General features: G+C 49.7%; 2 protein-coding genes across 10 annotated transcripts; one reads left to right on the top strand and one right to left on the bottom strand.

Moving 5' to 3' along the window:
- Positions 1-242: 242 nt before the first annotated feature.
- On the bottom strand, positions 243-14,082 carry RUSF1 (RUS family member 1). 4 transcript variants are annotated; one of them, XM_082670111.1, is made up of 13 exons: positions 13,775-14,082; positions 13,450-13,564; positions 9,250-9,295; positions 7,592-7,624; positions 7,404-7,509; positions 5,083-5,184; positions 2,911-2,981; positions 2,647-2,831; positions 2,516-2,573; positions 2,068-2,138; positions 1,248-1,391; positions 1,060-1,137; positions 243-378 (listed from the first exon to the last, which is right to left on the bottom strand). In XM_082670111.1, exons 1-13 carry the CDS (start codon positions 14,072-14,074, stop codon positions 281-283), a joined length of 1,407 nt encoding a protein of 468 aa, XP_082526237.1. In that variant the 5' UTR covers positions 14,075-14,082; the 3' UTR covers positions 243-280. The 4 variants fall into 4 exon arrangements, with proteins under 4 accessions (XP_082526237.1, XP_082526238.1, XP_082526239.1 ...); XM_082670112.1 differs by lacking the exon at positions 7,592-7,624; XM_082670113.1 differs by lacking the exons at positions 13,450-13,564; positions 13,775-14,082 and adding an exon at positions 10,910-12,367.
- Positions 13,378-21,282, top strand: AHSP (alpha hemoglobin stabilizing protein). Of its 6 annotated transcripts, none has more exons than XM_082670116.1 (4): positions 14,205-14,338; positions 20,241-20,385; positions 20,594-20,672; positions 20,920-21,282. In XM_082670116.1, the coding sequence occupies exons 3-4, from the start codon at positions 20,598-20,600 to the stop codon at positions 21,121-21,123; spliced, it is 279 nt and encodes a 92-aa protein (XP_082526242.1). In that variant the 5' UTR covers positions 14,205-14,338; positions 20,241-20,385; positions 20,594-20,597; the 3' UTR covers positions 21,124-21,282. The 6 variants fall into 6 exon arrangements, with proteins under 6 accessions (XP_082526243.1, XP_082526244.1, XP_082526242.1 ...); XM_082670115.1 differs by having other exon boundaries at positions 20,241-20,389; XM_082670117.1 differs by lacking the exons at positions 14,205-14,338; positions 20,241-20,385 and adding an exon at positions 13,378-13,424.
- The last annotated feature ends 141 nt before the right edge of the window (positions 21,283-21,423 follow it).

Raw genomic sequence — 21,423 nt, 5'->3', positions numbered from 1 at the left:
GATGCCATGAGCCACAGCCTTGCAGCAAGTGGGGGTGGGGAGCCTGCAATGGTGAGAAGGGCCTGGGGCAGGAGAGTGCGGGGGAAGGCCCTGGTACCCCTTCTCTCCACCTTGTCTCTGCCTAGGGCCCAGTCCATCTGATTGGTAGTCACTTCCTTGGCCAAATGGCCACACCGGTGCCCCTAAGCAAAAATAAAGCTGCCTTTCCCAGGTCCTGCTGTGGCCAAAGTGTCCTTGCTCCAGGCTCCTGTCCTGGGACCTGGGCCTCTGGCTGGGCTGCTCACAAGAGCTTCTTTTCTGGACACAGGAGCCATGTGGCCCTCCACTCATCCACCTCTAGCTGGTGATTCTCAGTCCTCCAGCCCGCATCCTGCAGTCCTGGGGATAGCGCATAGGGATACTGCTGGGGAGGAGACTCTGGGCTGCCCCTGGGGAGGGGGCATAGGGATACCCCTGGGGAGGAGACTCTGGGCTGCCCCTGGGGAGAGGGCATAGGGATACTGCTGGGGAGGAGACTCTGGGCTGCCCCTGGGGAGAGGGCATAGGGATACTGCTGGGGAGGAGACTCTGGGCTGCCCCTGGGGAGAGGGCATAGGGATACTGCTGGGGAGGAGACTCTGGGCTGACCCTGGGGAGGGGGAAGGAGCAGCACGGGCTGGGTGTACTGCTCAGGTTCCCCTTGCCTCTGCTGGGTAATCTCTGGCATAAAATGAGCCTAAAACCTCATCTGGTTGTAGCAAGAATTCATTGAGCAGCACATGAAAAAGGACCAGAATGGAGTAGGTGCTAAATGAAAGAGCATCGTCAGTAATCTGTGAGCCTTACCCCACCCCCCGCCCACCATTCTCCAATGCCAACTGGGATTCATAGTCTGTCAACACTGACAGCGCCTCAGAGACCATCCTAACCTCCCCATCCTGCAGACAGGGAAACTGAGGTCCAGACTTGAGATCACAGAGAGAAACCCAGGTCTTCCACCCTCTAGGTGAAGGGGTGGGGATGGGGGTAGGCAGGCCCTCTGGGAGAAGGCCTAGGAGCCATGAAGCAGAAGGATATTACCTTTCAAGAACTTTGGAAATAGCTTGTCCAACACTTGGTGGGTCTCCCTGACGATGACGCAGCTCTCTTTCTCAGGACCTGGAGTGGGGTGAAGAACCAGAAGCTCTTGGGTTCCCCAAGCCGAACAGGGTCCTTCCTCTCTCCACCCCGCTTTGAGTCAGAAGCAGCCTAGATTGTGAGGCGCTTACCAGCCCGTACTCGGTTCCTCAGTCCCTCCAGCTCTCCTGGGAGGGCTCCATCTCCCTGCAGGGCTCCAAGCACCAGTCCGTGAGTGGCAGCCCTCAGAATGGTCTCAGGGCCTGCCATCTGGCTCAGGACAACCTGTACCTGGTCTGGAGAGACCCAGGGACAGACTGGTACCAGGGAAGGGCCACGTCCCCAGACACTCTCAGGCCTACCAGCCTGCTTCATCCCTGTCTGGCCCAAAGGCCTTGGCCTGGCATGAAAGGCCATCTCTCACCCTTTCCTTTCCAACTTCATCTCATGTTGCTCCCCAGTGCTCTGGCCAAGTAATTTCTAAGATACAACTTCAGAGCAGCTCCCTGAGGTGGGTTTATTTTGCTCGTCTTTAATGGCTAGTGAGAATAAGCAGCTTTTAACACACGACCAGCAGACCAGTAAACTTTAGTACATGTTTCCGCAAGAGGTGACCCCGGACAGGAGAGGAAGGTGGTTCCTCAGGGATAACCAAAGGTCTTAACCTCATCTGAGTGTGCTGCAATGTACAAGGTGCTTTTACATAGTCACCTTATTTGATCCTCATGAAAACCCTGCAGCTAATAAGGCAGGTATAGTTAGCGCCATTTTACAGAGGGGTAAAGGGAACTTCACTGGGGCATGTAGCTATAAGCTGAATGCATCCAGTCTTAGTCTAGAGCTCCCTTCAGGACACTAGGCAGACTCCAAACTGTCCAGCGCGTGTCCAGGGCTTGGGGCCCTGGGGCTGGAGGAATGAGGGGCTGAGCCCGGGAGGGTGAGTCGGAAGCTGGGGGAACGCGGCACACTTACTTTGTGACCGGTCCCAGCGAAGGAGGTAGGGTTCTTGGTGCCCCTCAACCAGCTTTTGCAGCTCAAAGACACTGAAGGAGAGAAGAGCGTGCAGTGCGGGAGGAGAAGACAAAGGCAGCAGCAACCACCCAGTCAACTGCAGAGCCACCTAACTGTTAACCCTAACTGTCCTGCACCTCCTTGCCATCCAGCCCTCAGCCGTTACCCCTCCCCCGCATCAACCCTTCCTTTCTTCCTGCATCCAACAAATATAAGATCCCTTACATCTACTTCATGTCATACACCTGCTGCCCTCAAGCACCCACACTGACCCCCAAGTCTGTTCGGTGGAAACAGAGAACCAGAGAGGTGGGGCTTGGTTGGGGGAGGCCAGTGTATGATCAGAACAGGGAGCCCGTGTGGGGAGGGGGTGACCGTGGTGATGGGTGGGAGATGCTGGGCCACTCACCTGGAAGTCACACGGTGTAGGGGGACCCCCAGGGATAGAGACAGAGATGGCCAGAAACCTGTGGGAAGCTGGAGTCAGGAGGCCCAGGCAGGGGGAGACATAGGAAACTTGAAACCGAGGGGCTGGCTCACCTGTCCACAGCGGTTCCATCTGATTGGCTGAAGCGGGGCCAAGTACCTCTCCCCGCTGAAGGAAGTGCTTCAGGACCAGCCAGAGCCGGCCTTCGTTCAAGGTCTCTATGACAAGGGCCCGGACTGCCCGGTAGTTGGCATAGATGTGGAGGGCAGTGAGGAGGAAGAAGCAGCCAAGGCTTAAGCTGGGGTGACAGAGTGAGGTGGTCAATAGGAGCAGAGGCCCAGCGGGGCGCCTCCTCCCTGCCCTTGGTCCCGGCTTACCTAGGGCAATCTGACACCAGGGGAAGCATCAAGAGGCTGACCAGGAGCCCTGCCAGGCTTACCAGCGTCTCCTGGAAAATGGCAGAGGGGATGGGAGCTGGAGGGCTCCCCTCCAGGCCAGAAAGAATACCCCTGAGCGCCTTTCACCACACCCCTCCCTGCCCCAGACACTCCCTACACTGATAAGGGTGCCTAGGAAATTTTTAACGTTTTTGATGAGTGAGCTGTCATTTAAGATACCAGCTGCTTCTCTGCCCAGGTAGGTGCAATGCCCTTGGAATGCCTGTGGAACATGCCTCCTTTGTTTTGCAAGAGTCAAAGTGTAGCCCTACACTCAGGCAAGTAAATGTCCACAGAGTAAAACTACTTTATTTTGTGGTTTAAAAAAAAAAAAAGGGAATTCCCTGGCAGTCCTGTGGTTAGGACTCTGCACTTCCACTGCAGGGGGCATGGGTTCGATCCCTGGTCGGGGAACTAAGATCCTGCAAACCATGCAGCGTGGCCAAAACAAACAAAAAACCCCGAAAAACAGAAAAAAAGGTCCATCCGCCCAGTAACCAGCAGATGCTTTTTGCAAAGGGGTCAAGGAACCACCCAGGAAGAAAAGCACAAGATCCAAACTTCCCTTGAGAATCAATATTATCAGATCCTCTGATGGCCCGAGAGGGCCCGACTGAGCTTACCCTAGGGGAAAAGACCCCTGGCCACCGCCCCCCAACTCATCATGAGAGAGGAGGAGTCTGGACTGGTGTCCCTGACTACGGGGTTCCCGGGGAGAGTTGGTTCTGGCACAGAGGGGGCCTGAGACTGCAGCTCTTCTTACCCAGTCGTCCTGGCAAAGGGGTGGGCCGTGGAAATAAAGGCTGTGGGTGTGACAGTAAACTGGGGATCAGGGGCCTTGGAGCTCAGGGGCAGAGGGACCTCCCCTCCCCCAGGTGGGAACAGTCATTTCCAGCAGCCACATCAACTGGCAGCAAAGCAACATCAGCAGAGAGCAGGGGCCGAGTCTGGGGCTGAGCACGCGTCTCGTTGCCCCACTGATGTTACTGCCTCCGTGAACTGAGGAAGCCCTGGGGCCTTGGAAAATGCATCTGGGGGTGGAAGGGGCTGGGGGTTAGAAAGAGGGCAGGTGAGACAGCAGGCACGGGGCTGGTTGTACTTATTTCCCCTCCCTAACAACCTGTGGAAGTGATAATGGGGAAGAACTCATCCAACCATTTCCGGGGAGAAGGGATGTGCCCAAAGGGACCCAGGGAGACTCGACCATTCGGTGCCTTTTTCCCCTCATCTGTAGAGTGGCAACAATGAACAGCCCTGCACAAGACCACTGTAAGGATTTAACGAGTTCATCCACGTGAAATAGTTGGCACATGGTTAATGTTTAAAAACATTAGCTTGTGTTAATATTATTGAAAGGAGTTAGGCAATTTTTTAATGAAATTCTATTGAATAAAACAATATAAGAGAAGGCCAGAAAGTAGGACTGGAGAGAACAGAGGTTTCTAAATTGCTTCAGTGTCAAAGAAAACCATCACACTTGTGACCACCCTGGGCCTCACTTTCCCCATCTGTAAAAGAGAGATAGTAACAGTATCCACCTTAGAGGATTGGTGTGAGAGGTAAACGATGCAGTGCGCATAGCCACTTAGCACCGGGGTACGGAAGGAGGCGACACCTGAAGGGTTCAGCCTAAGGGTGCCTCCACCTCCACTTCAGGCTCCTTTGGTCAGGTGAGGGCTGGGCCGGAAGGGCTTTGCTAAACTGCCCAGCGGAGGCCTCTGCAGTGACTCCGGCCTCCTCACATGCCAGGCGCTTTGACGTGTGGGGCCTCATGGGGTCAGAACATGCACCTCCCAGGGTGGGGCTCTGCCTAGAGAGGGTGAGGTCCAGGGCAAGGGCTCCCTCTTGGCCTCAAGGGCAGCAGGCAGGGGCTGAGATGACCAGCTCGGACTTGTTGCCGCCAGAGCCCGAGCCCGAGCCCTCACACCGACTACCTATCCTAAGAGTCAGAGCAGGGAGAAGCTACATTTCCTCCCGCCTGTCTCCCACCCCGCCCCGTAGGAGCACTCAGGTGCTTCTCTTCATATGCCCAAATCGTGGCTCGGTCTGATGTCTGCCCCCCTCCGGTACATCCGCGCACCCCCCGCCATCCCTCCAATTCTGGCTGCTCACCTGGCTGCCGTCCTTGGCTGACACGTCGGCCATGTTGTTTCTCCGGGCCTGATGCATGGTCAGTGCGGCCCGAGTGGCCCCACCAGCCACGCCCACAATGCACTGGGTCGGGAAAGGGAAGAGTGAAAGTCAGAGTGGCCATAACCTGCTCTGTGGGTGAGTCAAACAAATGGCTCAAACCAGTTTAAGAAAACTGGGCCTCAGGCCACCCCGCAGCAAAACCCTGAATGCCGTCCCTGGTCTCCTGTTCTCACCCCGCATTTCCACTAGGCCCACCTCCCCTGTCCTGCTCCAGGAGAAAACTGAAGGTCTGCCTGTCACACCACCCTGTGGACCCAGCCCCAAGGAAACTCACTTTCTCCCCGCAAGGTGGAGGCCCACAGACCATTCTTAGCCCAAAACCTCCCCAGCCTCCAACTTCTGCTTTGGCTGCACCCTCCCCCTTGCAGAGCCAAGTCTGGTTTCCAACTTGGTGCTTACATTCTGCCTACCTGGAACTAACTCCACTCTCTTCCTGCCCCAGTCGAGGCCTAGCCAAGCCTTCCAGGCCAGTTCCAAACCCACACCAGTGGCCCTGACCTCCTAGGGCTCTCCCTCTGAGATGGGAGAGCTCATCGATTAGGGTCACTGACTTCGTTCATGTTTATCAAATCTCTTTAGATGTCAGATACAGATTTAGGTGCTGTGAGAGACTTCAATACAACCCCTGCCCTCATGAAGCTTATAAACCATCAGATGGTAAACAAATAAACGAGTTGTTACATAGGCAGTGTTTGTTTGAAGGTAAGAGGAATGTGGATCAAAATGAGGCTGGAGTTATGGGCGGGGACCTGATCACATAGAACTTACCAAGCCTTGTAAGGTCTTTATACCAAGAGCAATGGGCACAGGGAAGTGACCTGATTTGATTTCCACTCTAATAAGGACTATGGGGTTGCTCTGAGAAGGACTGAAGAGGGGTGAGAATAGACGCAGGGAGATGACCTAGGAAATAACTGTGCTTTTTCAGCAGCAAGGAATCACCAGGTGAGATGGGGATGGAGGTGTGAAAGGACTGGAGAGATTTAAGAGGGCAAATAACAGACATGAATGGAGGTTTAGCTGAGGGTGACAGGTAAAGGGGGAGGAGATGAAGGCATGGGTGACAACCAGGCTTCTGGTTGGTGTACCTCAGGGACGGAGGTGCTGGAACTCTAGGGAGGGGCAGGAAGGTGGGGAAGGGGAAGTTCATGGCCCTGTTCGAGTCCCTTATTCGACAGATGAAGAGACTGAGGCCCGCAAGGCGGAGCTTAGTGCAGAATTTAGGCAAAGGTCACAATCCTTGGTTTCTCTGTGGTCGCCTGCCCTGGAGGGGGAGGGGGTGCTCATGGCCTTTAGTGCCTGGGCCAGGGAAGCTCCATGGCCTCCACCACAAAGAACTGTTCCTAAAATCCTAAATATCAGTAGTGCCCAGCAGAGAAACACAAGTGATTCTGAACAGATGGATGGGCCTTTAAGATGGGTCTTACGTATCTTCTTAAGACTCTTTACTCTGTGCCAGGTACTTAACCCTGTGGGGAAGACAGGCTGAGCTCTTTACCGAACCTTGCTAGGCCTCAGTTTCCTCATCTGGACGAGGTCAACTTGAAGGAATCATGAGGGTGAGCAGCCTGGCAGAGAAGAGCTTGGATTCAGCCCAATCACCCCTTCAGCCTTGCTGTCCGGTCTGTGCTCTGTCTTGCCACTGGACCTTGACCTGCACTGTTCTTCCTGCTCAGAACGCCCACGCTGTACCTCACACTCATACTTCAGGACCCAGCCCCAGGGAAGACCTTCCTGCATCCCTGGACCAGGCCAGATCCCCCGCTGAACCCTCCTGCAGCCCCCTACACTTCTCATCTGGAATACCTATAGCTATCACTCGATAAATATTTAATTATGTGTGGCTTTCTATCAAAGATGGGAGGGCCTGTATTCTGTGCCGAACATGCAGTAGGCACCCTAAGTATTTTACTGAAAGAATGAAAGGTAGCCAGGGAGCTGGTCCCAAGGTGTTGACACTGGACCACCCGTACTCTCTTTCAGCTCGGAGCTCCCTCACCAGTCCCGTGGCTCCAGACACTGCCTTAGACCGACTCTCTGAGGCTCTAGAGGCTGTCTGGCTGGAGGAGGATCAGAATACATGGCTGAGTCCCAGAAGAAACATCTGAACTTCTTCACTCTTCTAGAAATGCCTTGAACACTGGGCCCAGGCGGGGATCCCCTGTGGGCCCCAAGCGAGCCCGCACATACCACCACCAGGGCAGGGATCTCGGGTCCAGGGGTGCCCCAGAGGAGGGTACCTTGGCCAGGTTGCTGATGCAGATGGTCATGGTGAAACAGATGGGGAATATGGGAGCCATAATCTCCAGGAACATGGCTACATCATTGAGGATGTCGGCAAAAAGCCTGGGGGAAGGGATAAGAGGTCAGAGGTCAGAGACCTTCATACTAGAAGACTCCCCTCCCCTCAGTTCCAGCCCCTTCTCACCTCCACTGCTTGGCATTACAGTCCATTTTGCTCCTGTGGGGGAGGAGAGGTTGGTTTGCAATTTGGATTTAAGGAGAAAACACAGTCTGTGGGCAGTGCAGGCGATTCCTATGCCTTGGAAAGGTCCGAAGGGCTCAGGAAAACCCACACCCCAGCCAGACATCTGTCCCCACACCCTGTCACTGCTGCCAGAAATGCCACCATTAGCTGGGAGGACCTTCAGTGGTCACTCATATTTCCCTGTTACTAACCCATGAGGCACCAAAGGAAAAAGCTGACTGCCTTGTGGCTGCTCCCCACCCTCGGGTCCTCCTGGGAGAGAGGCCATCCCTGGGTCCTCTGCCAACTCCCCTCCTCTTCCTTCTGCTTCATAGAAGGTACCCAGCAAGAAGTCCACATATTCTATAAACAATACATTTAGTGTAAACACTACGCAGCATGTTATAGACAACTAGCCCAGAGAGGGATATGACTTCCCTCGGATCAGATGGGAGTGGGGGGAAAAGGCCGAAAGAGCCAGGCTCTGACATGCAGCCTAGGATCTCTCTATTACACGATGCCGCAGATGGTTCCCTCCTCTGCAGGCCGAGTGACACCCTGGCCTTGCACAAACCCCCAGGGACTACTTCTCCAAGATCCCAGTGGCAGGAGATGCTGCAGCCCCCTGCCCAGCTCAGAATTTGCAGCATTAGCCCTGACCCTTCATTTGAAATCTCCTAGAGGGAAAGGGAGCATTCCTGGACGGGGCATGGGACACACATGGGGAACTCCTGATGGAGCGAATATATGGCAAAGGCAGGACTAGAACACGTGGGCCTGGTCTTGGGCTCTGCCTGATGCCACAGAAAGACCACAGGCTTTAGGTTCAAATCCCATCTCACAAGCTGTGTGACTTGGTCTGCTTCACATCTGGAAAAGGTACACATTCAATCCTAGTCTACACAGTTATTATAAGGATTGGAGAGGATACACAGAGAGCTGGTAAGGCCCAGTTAGGGTTAGTAATTGCAGCTGGTGTTTACTGAACACTTATTATGTGCTAAGCACTTTACATAGCTCACTGCACCTCACAACCACGACTGAAGGCAGATACTAACTCACTCCTGAGGTCACCCAGTAGTGACTCAAGGAGGAAGCAGGCAGCACGACACCCTCAATCCCTTCTAGATAAATGGTGATGTGGATCCCACGTCGGACAGGGATCCTGATAACCTACCCAAGCCCACTCCCCACTCAGCTTAGCAAAGTCTAACCAAGTATCTAAGCCGCCACAGTAGCCTCTGGAGTAAAGGTATTCCTTCTGGGCTAAGCACTGTCCCCTCCAAGCTTCTCTTTTAACAAGCCAGCAGAGGATGCTCAGAGCCTGTGGCTCCCTGTGTTTTTCCATGATGGGCAGCAGAGGGGCAAATCGGTGCTCTTGAAGGCAGATCTCATCTTGGTAATGGCTCTGTGGCTTCACTGCTTGGTGACCCCGGGCAAGTCACCTGTACTGGGTACTCACTAAAGACTCCTTAGCTCTGATATACCTGCTAAATCTCTCCACCCCTGGAGACTGGTAGGAAAGAGGGGGAGCTGAAAATACAGCCAGGGCTGAGAAAGACATGACTCCTGTCTAGGGAGAGTGGCTAGAAGTCTGCAGATCGGGAAGAAAAACTCACCCCATCCACCAGGCAAAGATGATGCGGCCCAGCATGCCAGTTGAATCTGGGGGAGAGAGGCATCGGTAAGGAACAAGCAAGAGCCTTGGGGGCTGTAGGGCCTGGCAGAGCCTGGCACTGAGATGGCTTTCCATCTTGGATCGCTGCCCTTGGAAGCTCAGTCTGGTATAAGTTCTAGACAGACGTAGCTGCATTATGGGGTCAGAAGTGCCTAGACTTAGCAGTCCCTCAACATGTACCCCAGAGAACTAGGTACCCATGCACACCAAGAGACACGGACCAGAAATATTCTTTGCAGCATTGTTTATAACAGCAAAAAACTGGGAATAATGCAAATGCTCATCAACAGGAGAATGCATAAACAAATTCTGGTACATTTACTCAGGGGCATACTAGACAGCAGTGAAAATCTAATGGACCACAATTACCCACATCGGCATGGATGAATCCTAGTATTATCACCCTGCATAAAAAAGTAAGTCATGATGACTACATACAGCACAGTACACTCTTCATAAAGCTCGAAAACGACTGAGACTAAACAATATAGTGTTTGGGTATATATATCTATATGGTAAAACTATTTTTATAAAAAGCAGGAAATTCTGTGTGGAAAGTTCAGAGGTTATTGTTGATATTCTAGCTCTTAGGTTGTGCAGTGGGTCCACAGGTGGCCATCAGAGTATAAATAAGTAAAAAGGATCTGAACTGCAGGTTGGTGACAAGCGAGCTGGGAGTGTGGGGCAGAGGGAGAGGCCTCCTCAGACTAGGGAGAGTCAGAGAGGTCTCTGGAATCCACCAGACCTTCACTTGCACAAGTGCTTCTTGGCTACCCACTGCCGTGAGGCCTGGGGGGCACCACAGTGAGCCAGAGTCATGGTTCCAGGCTCAAAAGCCAGAGTAAAAGCAGACAGCAGCCCCTACGAAAAACACTGATTTAGACCAGGGGTCAGTTAACGGTGGTCTGTGGGCTTCTTCGCCGTTTTTGTGAATAGTTTTACTGGAACACAGCTGTGCCATTTGTTTCCAGACTGTCTATGGCTTTTTTCATAACACGATGGCAAAATCAAGTTGCTGCAAGTGAAACTGTACAGCCTGCAAAGTGTAAAATGTTTACAGTCTGGTCCTTTACAGAAAGTTTGCCCACCACTGATTTAGACCCTACCTTATACTGAGAGTAGTACTCATTAAGCCCAGCAGGGGGATCACAAAGAAGGACTGTTCTAGAATCAAACTGAGAAGGCCTCACACTGCGGGCACTGGGAAGGACAGGCAGAGCGGGCAGAGGACCCTTAGCTTGTTTGAGCTTGAGGGAAGGGACCCTTAAGTGGGGGACTGCAAGAAGGAGAACTAGGTTGTGGGTAGGAGGGATGAGAATGTCCCACGACATATAAAGGTGGTGACATGGGCCAGCCTTCCTCATTCTCCTCTTGCCACGGCGGCCATCCTCGGGCATTGACCCCTTCTAGCTAGACATCTTTACCCAGCCTTGGACTTGAAGGAGACCGTTAAGCACTCTGGCAGAAACCTGAAATACCCAAGTCTTTCAATCGTCACAACAATTCTACGAGCTTAAGGGATCATCCCCTTTAGATGAAGCAACTGAAGCTCGAAGACTGATAAACGAAAATGGGGCATTTTCAAGAAAATCTGGACTTACAGCTTTCCGAGAAGAACCTGAAGACACGGCAGCACCAGGCCTGCTTCCCCGTACCGCTCCAGTTGGCTGGGGCTGAGTAGCAGCTGCCTCATTCAGAGGCGTGCGTACAACACATTTCCCGTCCGGCCTGCTCCGCTTCTCTATTTCTGTCCCCTCTGTCCATGGAAGTTATACTTCCCAGGGTGGGTTGAGAAGCCTCCTCCCGCTGTCACTCACCCACACTCCTCCTTTCAAGTACTTTTAATTCTACACAAGATTTTCATTGTTCAAGATTTTTGTATTGGATCATTTTAGTGACTCTGAACATGGCAAGGTTACTTTTACGGGGTGAGAGCTCACAGGGCCAGACTATTTTTCTTCCCTCCGACTGCACAGTCTTTGCCAATCAGGTATGTATTTTCTTCACACAAGAAAGGGACCTACTCATCTTTCATCGGAGGCAGTCTGCAGGGCCCTTGTCAGAATCTGGAGGTTGGCAATAGGACGCAGTGACATACATCCTCCCTATTAGCTGAAAGTCAACACTGTCCACTAGACCAGGAAACTTAATTCCCACCTGCTCCTCTCTGCCTCACTTACAATTGTCCATGCTGTAAGATCTCAAAATTTTGAGTCCTAGTAAGGGATCAACTGTCCATAAATTGTACTCGGCTCCACTCTGAAATCCTAACTGGCCAAAGAGTGGGTGGTTAAGAGTGGGACACAGGAGTCAGTGGGCCTGGGTCCAAATCCTGGCCCTAGGTGACCTTAGGCAAGTTACTAAACCTCTCTGTGCCTCAGCTTCCCCCTCTGAAAAAGGTACTCATAAAGGCATCTACCTAATATGGCTGCCGCAGAGATTAAGTTACATATTACACGTCAAAACGCCTGGCATACACTCAGCTGGCAAAATATTGGCTGCTAGTAGTATTACTATTGCTAGTTATGACAATTAACATCATGTTCTATTAAGAGATCTGTAACTAAAAGTGACCACATCAAAAAATTCCAAGGGAGTTTCTTAGATAAAGCTCCGCATACAAATTTCCCATGTCTGATGGAAACAAGTTTGTAATATCCTTTCTAGTTAAGGGGGTTTCCTTTAATATCAACAACAGGCTTTAAAGTAAGAGGATATTTTTCCACATCTTAAAATGGTCTTATTTTTTTCTTAATAACTTGCCTGAGCTGAAGACATATATAAGCAACATGTTGGTGATAAGACTAGGGTGCTTAGAAATGACATGGAACTACTGACCCAAGCTCCCACTGCATTCCAAACAATTAACCAATAGGAGAGGAATGGAAAAGATCCAAATTAAGCACAGTGCGGTGGTATGAAAATGTACTCTGGAACTAAACCTCCTGGGTTCACATCCGTGACCCTGGGCAAGTTACCGTTCTGTGCCTCAGTTTTCCCATCTATAAAATGGAGATAATGACAATACCCGTCTCAGAACTATTGTGAAGACTGAGTCAGGACATTTAAAGACCGGTACACAGTAAGTACTGTTCAGGAACTATTATTATTAAAAGAAGAGACAACTAGGACAAGAGGCACAGATCACCACCACTTCTCCACTGATATGCAGTCTCAGAGAAAGAGCTTCTTTCCAGCAGTGACTCACATTTGGACAGTATGCTCGTCTTCATGGTAAGGGTATAAGCAGGAGCCTCCAGATTCTCCAAAAGGTCCACGGAGGCTCACCAGAGCTGTGGCCAGGCTGATGCCAGGTGCAGAATGAGCCTTACCTTGGGTCTGATTTAAACCTCCACTGGGAACAACAGTGAAAGACAAAGGATGGTGGAGAGAGCCACTGGCCCTCCTGATGTGGGCAGTTCCCCTTTTCTTCTATACTTCACTCTCTAAGTAGCACGGTACCAAACTGTATCTTTTTCCCCCCCTTTAGTGGTTTTTCAAAAAGCGGTACACATTCAACAGATAGTTACTATAGTTATTATTCATGGCATCATCTAGTATCCCAGAGGATATAAAACGCCTTTCATCCTTCCCCAAACCTCCTCTCTGCCACTCAGGACCTATTACAAAACTGTTTCTGTCTAGAATTAACTAATTTCCCACACCCAAGGCAGTTGGCAGTTTTATTCAATAACCAAACTCTTAGGCAGTCCTCCACAGATTAGGAGTAAAGGGGAGGGGACGGTTTACTTAGGGATCTGGGCTCCAGATGATTAAGGGACACTGCACAGCACGTATGGGGAACGGAGTGCAGCTACCGAGGCTAGTGGGCGGGGTCAGGGTGTTCCCGCCATGGGTTACTAGTCAGTCGTCAATAAAGCCAATACAAAAATTTACTCAGTTGAATTTTGTTTTTTAACGAGGTACAAGGCACTCTTCTAGGAAGTGGGGAGGCTTGGCTCCCGGATCTAATCAGACAGGAATGCATAAGTAAACATACTCATCAGAGCCCAGAGCTAGGTGCCAAAACACTGGGAGAAGGGGAAAATAGGGGCTGGGCTTCCCAGCCGAAGGAAAAAATGGACAGAGAAATGGCAGAGCTGAGAGGAGCGATCGGTGAGACTCCAGGGGTCCAGCTCACCTTTCACGAGCCAGGTGGCCGTGGCAGCTGAAACCGAGGCTTTTGCGTTCCCTACCCCTATGCCCAGCAAGACTGCGTGGGTGGCCAGGGAACCCGAGAGGCTGGAAGCAAAGGCCTGGAGAAGAAAAGAAGTGGGGTGAGGAGTGGGCGCAGGAGCATGGAGGTCTAAGACCTGTTATCAGCTCTCCTGGGTGTGTGGCCTGGGACGTGTCACAGCTCGGCTCTGGGCCTCAGTGTCCAGTCTGTAAGCGGGGAGGGAGAGGCGGCGCGCTGTCTCCCCTGCCCCGGCTACATGTCGCTCCCTTCCCCAGTCGGCCGGGCTGACCTGCACGGAATCCCACAGCTGGTAGGGCAGATAGTCCGGGCTGACGCTATCGGGGAAGCCCTGAGGCAGGAAGACAGCCAGGAGCCGGGAAAGAGGTGGGACGGCCGTCCCGGGAGCCACACTTTCGCCCCCATCTCGTCCTCCCGGTTTCGTTGTGAAGGCCCCAGAGAACCCCCACCAGCGCCGCCCCCAGGCCTCCCACTGCAGGCTCCCGTCGGCGGCGGCGCGGCAGCCCCGGGCCGTCCCGGAGCCGAACTGCTCGGAGCACAGTGGGGCCTCACTCCTGGCGACATGTGCCATCCTGAATTCCTCCCTTTAGTTCCGCGGGCAGAGAAACGTGGCCGGAAGACGCATCCTGCTCGGCTACGGCAGCTGCAGAGGAGCATTATTCCTTCGCGAAAGGGCCTCCTGCCTCCGCGTACTCTTCCAGCCAGCCCAGGAACCAGATGGTTCCTTTCCGACCTCCCGGCCCCGCCTCGACCCCTCGGGGCTGGTCCCGATCCTGGTTCTTTGTAGCATCTTGTTTGGGGCCGCGGGAGCCTTTTGGCCCGCCAAGCCCTGAAGGTACCTGTTTTGCTGTGACCCCCGACTTACAGTTATGGGGAGAAGGGAAGAGGGCGTCCCTAGGGAATCGTGTTGAGACCCGGTGCGGCCACAGAATTTTTCGCTGTGTGGCTTTGGGCAGCTCAGTGTCCCTCTCTGGTTCTCGGGTGGCTTCTTTGCTGTGAGGCCAGGGCCTGTATTTTACTTCTATTCTTTCCCGGGTACCCAACACATAGTAGGTGCGTAAAAGAGATAATATTTATGAATGAATGCATGCATGATGAGAAGTTGGACCAGATGATCCCTGAGGCCCTGTAAAGCTTCCCTTTTTGTTTGTTTGTGTTTTTTGGGGGGTTTTGTTTTCCTTCTGGGCGTCTCTGGCCCTCCACTAGAAATTTTCAGCCCTTCAGCCTTTCCTGACTGGAAGAGTATTATTTCTGAAAGGATCCTAAGAACTTTTGAGGAGCAAGGAAATCAAGGGATTGTAGTGAATAGTGTCAGCAAATAGGAGAAATAGGCAAGAAGTTCTTCTGTGTTTATTGGGGGAGAGGGTCTATGAAATTGGGGAGAAGTCTAAAGACAGTGTTTCCCTCCAAACTCACCTCTTTTTCTCTTTCCCTCTCTTCTCTCCCTTCCTCCTTCCCATCTAGTGCGATGTACTGCCTTCAAAATAGAAATTTGCTAAAAGCGTTCTCTTTTCTTCAGAAAATAAAATATCCTGGTTCCTTAGCCCAGCATTCTTGGACCCTCACAGTTTGATTCCCTGCTTGAAACTTCTGATTCTCCCTAACTATCATCTTTCTCTTGGACCTCAGCCTGGAATGCTCTTCCACCTCACCTCACCTTACCTAAAAGCGAGACAGAGTCTCTGAGGCTGAGGTAGACCCAGGGCATTTGATTTTTTGCTTGTTTGTGTGGTTCCTATGAGAGTGAAAAATTGAAGGGATACAAACGTGTAATATTTTAAATGTTAGCTTCTCTGGGTATATTGAACTGAGACTAACCTCCAGGAATGAATTCCACCAGAGGGCTTTAGTTTGGGGGCAGGTTCTGTCACTTAGTATCTGTGAGACCTTGGGCAAGTTTCTCACCACTCTGTCCTTCAGTTTCCTCACCTGTACAAGGGGAATAATACTAGTACCTACCATATAGGGTTGGGATGAGGATTAAATGGGTCGTATGTGTAAAGCTCTTAAACTATGTTTGGTACATAGTGCATGCTATTTAAGTGTTGACCATTATTTGGAGTTAATGTCAAGTATTCAAATGTGAGGCCCTTTGCTCCACAGGGCCCTCATGACCAGCACTACTCTATGACATATTGTCCAAACCAGGATTTTTTTTTTTTTGGCTGCGTGGCGCGACTTGCGGGATCTTAGTTCCCAGACCAGGGATTGATTGAACCCGGCGCCATGGCAGTGAAAGCACCGAGTCCTAACCACTGGACCGCCAGGGAATTCCCCAAATCAGGATTTTTGAGAGTGTTTTTAAAGGAGGCACCGTTAATAATCACATTGGACTAACAGACTGGAGCCATCCTGGGCAAACTGAGAAATACAGTCACACTATTTAGCAACCCTCTAGGCTTTACTGACCATCTTTGTCCACATTGACCTCTCCCTGCTCAGAGACCATGGCAACCCTTGTTCACTGTAGAACTTATTTAATGCTTAGCATATGCTTTCTGGAGCCAGTTTGTACTTGCTTTTATTAGGTATCTAAGTCCTGTCTTCCCAAGTGGACTGTAAGTGCCTGACAAGGACTCATACACTTCTTTGCAACCCCAGTGTCCAGATCAGTGGCTTGACAAAGAGATGAGGGATGCTTCCTCTTCCCCTACCCCCTGAGACCTCTTGGAAGCCTGCATTCAGCAGTATAGTAAGCACCGGGCAGAACACTCCAAGCTGCTCATCTCCTTGACTTTATCCTCACTGATCTCCCCACTTCCACAACTACCCGCTTATGGTCTACTCCCTACACAGCTTAAAACTCCCCGGCTCAAAACCTTTCAGCAGCTTCCTCTTACTTTTATGGAAGAGGATTGCAATATTCTCCTCCAAACCCTTCAATGACTTTCCTTCATATTTGAAAATAAAACATGAACTTCTTGTCATGGCCCATGAAGCTCTGTAGATAGGGCCCTGCTCCATCTTTCAGACTTCACCCCTTACGGTTCATCCTCTCACTCCCCCCACTAGAACATAAGCTCCCAGAGAAGAGGAACTTCGTCTTTGGCACTGATGCATTCCCAGGGCCTGGCACAAGGCAGGTACCAAATACCTATTTGTGGAATGAATGAATTTATTTTCTCAATAACCCTCATAGGTATTATTTCATTCCTCCTTTAAACAGAGAAACTGGGGTTTGCATGTGTGAAGTGACTTCAACAAGATGACAGAGCTGAAAAGTGGCAAAAGCATTCATTCTCCTATTCATTCAACAGATATTTAGTGAGAAGCTGCTACTCTTCTAGGCCCTGAGGCAGGTGTCCAATTTGAGGCTAATGGTTTCAGAACTATACCATCTTGTTTCTTTCTTTTTTATTTTGTATTCTTGTTAAGTATTATAAAAATAATGGAAGGATACATTCTCACTGTAAAATAATTCAAACAATAATATAGATGGAGAAGGTCAAATTCTCCCTTGACATTTATCCCTCTTTCCATTTTTCAACAAATACCAGTCAATGCCCAGAAGTAAACATTATTTACCATGAGAGAGAGAGAGAGAGACAGAGACAGAGAGACAGAGAGAGAAATATCATTTTACATTTAATCCCCTCTCCCATACTCGCCGCCTGAGGTAGCCTGCTCTACTTATAGTTCATTTAACGTTGTCTTTGAGATCTTTTCCTATCGGCACATGTGTAGCTACCTCATTTATTTTAATAGTTGCATGTCATGCCATGGTGTGAATGTGCCATCGTTTCTATAAAGATTCCCCATATTGCTTTTTTCATTATTACAAATAGGTATGATAAATTCCTTGTACAGGCCTTTCTGTACATTGAATATGAATATTTCTTTAAAATGAGTCCAAAGCAGAATTGTTGGGCTGAAGGGTATGTGTATTTTAATTTGAACAAGTATTGTCAAACTATCTCTCTAAACAGCTTTACCAATTTACACTCCTACTAACAGTATATAAGAATCCTTGTCATAGTCAAGATATGTATTGCCATTATCTAAAAAAGTTCTCTCGGGCACCTGTGCATTTTAATGTCCACTCTTGTATTCTGATCGCAGATAACCCCTAATGTGCTTTCTGGTCACTATAGATTATTTTTGCTTCTTCTAGAATTTCATAGAAATGGAATTATACTGTATATGGTCTTTCATGCTTAGCTTCTTTTGCTCAGCATAATGATTTTGAGATTCTTCCATGTTGTCATGAGTACCATTAGTCTGTTTCTTTTTTTTTTTTTTTGTGGTACGCGGGCCTCTCACCGTTGTGGCCTCTCCCGTTGTGGAGCACAGGCTCCGGACGCGCAGGCTCAGCAGCCACGGCTCACGGGCCCAACCGCTCCGCGGCATGTGGGATCTTCCCGGACTGGGGCATGAACCTGTGTCCCCTGCATCGGCAGGCGGACTCTCAACCACTGCACCATCAGGGAAGCCCAGTCTGTTTCTTTTTATTGCTGAGTAGTATTCCATTGTATGAATATACCACAGTTTGTATATGCACTCACTGGTAATTGGACATTTGGGTTGTTTCCAGTTTTGGGTTATTATGAATAAAGCTGCTATGAACATTTGCATTTGCACGTAAGTATTTTTGTAGACGTGTATGGACTCCACCTAGGAGTGGAATTGCCAGGTCATGTGGTAAGTGTATGTTGAACTTTATGAGAACTTGCCAAATTGTCTTTTCAGACATTTCATTTTACCCTCCCACTGGCAATGTATGAGATTTCTAGTTGTCCTATATCCTTACCAACACTTAATCAGTCTTTTTAACTTGCAGGAGCTGTAGTGGGTATGTAGTGGTATCACATTATAGCTTTCATCTGCATTTTCCTGATGAATAATAATGTTGAACATCTCTTCATGTGCTTATTGGCTATTTGTATATCTTCTTTGTGAAGTGCCAGTTCCAATCTTTTGGCCATTTAAAAAAACTGGGCTGTCTTATTATTGAACTATCGAGAGTTTATGTTAAATTCTGTATACATTTTTTTTAAAGGGCTTCAAATGCTTGGCTTTTTAAATTATTATTTATTTATTTATTTTATTTTTGGCTATGTTGGGTCTTCATTTCTGTGTGAGGGCTTTTCTCTAGTTGTGGCAGGCGGGGGGGCCACTCTTCATCGCGGTGCGCGGGCCTCTCACTATCGCGGCCTCTCTTGTTGCGGAGCACAGGCTCCAGACGCGCAGGCTCAGTAGCTGCGGCTCACGGGCCTAGTTGCTCCGCGGCATGTAGGATCTTCCCAGACCAGGGCTCGAACCCGTGTCCCCTGCATTAGCAGGCAGATTCTCAACCACTGTGCCACCAGGGAAGCCCTGTATACATTTTTTTTTTTTTTGGTCAGGTCGTATTGCAATTATTTCTCCTAGTGGTAACACATACTTTCTACCCTAAATCAATGAAAACACGTTTACACAAAAATCTGTACACAAATATTTATAGCAGCTCTATTCATACTTGCCAATAACTGCAAACAATCCAGATGTCCTCCAGTGGGTCGATGAATAAACAAACTGTAGTGCGTCCATACGATGCACGCTTAGCAATGGAAAGGAACAACCCACTGCTACTTGAAACGACTTGGATGGAGCTTAAGGGCATTATTCTGAGTGAAAGAAGCCAGTCTCAAAGGTTAGATGTTGTATGACTCCATCATAAGACATCCTCAAAAACACTGAACTGTAGTGATGGGGAACAGATCAGTGGTCGGCAGGATTTAGGGATGAGACTACAAAGGGGTAGCACGAAGGAGTTTTGGGGCAATGGAAACGTTCTGTATCCTGATTGTGGTAGTAGTTACATGAATCTACGTATTAAAATCCAAACGTCGTACACCAAAAGAACGTTCATTTGCTGTGTATTAATTAAGATAATGCTATAAACAAAAAAGCAGAGCAACAAGCCATGAGTGTATAGGTGCCTATGAAAACTGGTTTTTGAATGGAGGAAGATGGGACAGGAAATACACACATCTTGAATGCTGGTTACTTTGTCGGGGGAGGGAGCAAAAATGATCCACTTATCAGTGTGAATTTTTATAATGTTTCACTTATTTCAGTGATTATATGGTGATTTTGAAATTTGAAAAAATCTATTAAAAATGGAAAACGTTAGGAAAATATTTTAAAAAAAGAAAAGAAGTAGTTTTGCTTTGTGAAGTACCCGATGATATGTTAGAGAATAAGACACGTGTGTCTCCATTCCTGTGGAACTCAGCCTAGTAGAGTCCAGTCCTCCCCATCTTACCGAAGACTCATCTGCAAAATATGACTGTTATTGGAATTTGCCTAACAAGAGTTTTCATAAGAATAAATACTTATTCTTATTATTTTTTTGGCCATGCCACGTGGCTTGCAGGATCTCAGTTTCCTGACCAGGGATTGAACCCAGGTCATGGCAGTGAAAGCCCTGAATCCTAACCACTAGGCCACCAGGGAACTCCCAAGAATAAATACCTTAATACTTGCTTGAAACAGTGCCTGGCACAAATGATGACTGTAATGTTAGCTGCTATTAATATATCACCTATGAATTGGAAGAATAATTGCCACCACTTGTTAGGATGATTTTAAAAGTGCCTTTCTCGTAACAGGGCATCTAACAGTTACTGTTAGTTTCGTTAGCGTTTGGAGCCTGGATCCTGGGATGTGGGGGAGAGGGCATGGCTCTATCCCTGGTTTGGTTTTCTGGGTCTCCCCGCTTATCTGTTCTCTTGGCTTTGCTATCTTTCTAATTTCAGGGAAGCCTCTCCCTCCTTCCCCTCCCCTGGTTGACCTATCACCCTCCCTCAGGACCTAAATGCAGGGCGTTTCCCTCTTTGGCTGACACTGGACTCCTTGTCTACATCTAGCTTGGTACAGAGGGACATCCAGACGCTGAAAAGTGTGGGTGAGATGTCTATACATAGCACTGTTGGACCTGACAGTGAGCCAACCTGGGGGGAAATGTGATCTCAGAGCAGGGCAGGGTTTGAAAGGTGGTGGAGGGGAGGTGACCCTGCAGGGCCCCAGGGATGCTTAAGGGGAGTGAGGAGATTGGGGGAAATACCCTGGGAGAAAAAGATACTTAAATTCCATCTCTTTCTCTAATCAGGCAGATGGCCCTTCTTCAAACCAATAAGGATCTCATTGCTACAGGAATGAAGGAATTTAACATTCTGCTAAATCAGCAGGTAAGTCTGGTGCTCTGTTTCAGAGGACAGGCCTGGAGCGTTGGGAGGTGGGTGAGGACAGAGAAGGGAGAATAATTTGGAGCTGGGAGGGTAATGGTTGAGTTGATGGAAACAACTAGAGACAGGTAATACAAATCAGAGAAAAGAGGATGTCAGAGTTTGTGGTTATCCCTGAATCACATGGCCGAGCGTGGTCTCCCTTGCCAAATCCTGACCTCCCCTATCCCAATCCCACCCCCACCCCCAGGTCTTCTCTGCTCCTGTTGTCTCTGAAGAAGACATGGTGACTGTGGTGAATGACTGGGTGAACTTCTACATCAGCTATTATAGGAAGCAGATGGTGGGGGAGCAGCAAGAGCAGGACAAGGCTGTGCAGCAGCTTCGGCAAGAGCTGAATACTCTGTCTGCCTCTTTCCTGGACAAATACAGGAACTTCCTGAAGTCCTTGTGAGCGCCCGATCGCAGGCTGCCTTCCTCCTAGCCGGGAGACCCAGGCTTGTCTGAGACCCTTAAATGCTGCCTCTGTGTCTTCAAGGCCTCAGGCTCTGCCCCTTCATGGTGTTACTCCACCCTGACACCTCAATAAAGACCAGTACTGGTTTTGGTGGTTTTCCTGGCTCTGTGGCTCTTCTTTGGTTTCCATCGCTGCCTCGTGGAGACACTTGGTCCCTTTTCCCTCACCCTGCTTCCTAGATATGATCTCGGAGATCTAATTCCTTAGAGCAGAGGTTTGCAGCTTTAAGTAACCCCT

Source organism: Grampus griseus, assembly GCF_964374135.1.
Source record: "Grampus griseus genome assembly, chromosome: 14".
In the NCBI taxonomy this organism is placed as follows: domain Eukaryota; kingdom Metazoa; phylum Chordata; class Mammalia; order Artiodactyla; family Delphinidae; genus Grampus; species Grampus griseus.
Note: the sequence above shows the minus strand (reverse complement) of the source record. Positions and strands in the feature narration are given on the sequence as shown.

What these genes read in the sequence shown, in the direction of transcription:
- RUSF1 (XM_082670111.1), bottom strand. Translation starts at nt 14,074, where the DNA reads ATGGCACATGTCGCCAGGAGTGAGGCCCCACTGTGCTCCGAGCAGTTC. An exon ending in AGCTGTGGGATTCCGTGCAG is followed by an intron (nt 13,565 to 13,774) that starts GTCAGCCCGGCC and finishes TTTCTTCTCCAG; the next exon opens with GCCTTTGCTTCCAGCCTCTC. An exon ending in GATGGAACCGCTGTGGACAG is followed by an intron (nt 2,574 to 2,646) that starts GTGAGCCAGCCC and finishes AGCTTCCCACAG; the next exon opens with GTTTCTGGCCATCTCTGTCT.
- AHSP (XM_082670117.1), top strand. Translation starts at nt 20,598, where the DNA reads ATGGCCCTTCTTCAAACCAATAAGGATCTCATTGCTACAGGAATGAAG. An exon ending in ACATTCTGCTAAATCAGCAG is followed by an intron (nt 20,673 to 20,919) that starts GTAAGTCTGGTG and finishes CCCCACCCCCAG; the next exon opens with GTCTTCTCTGCTCCTGTTGT.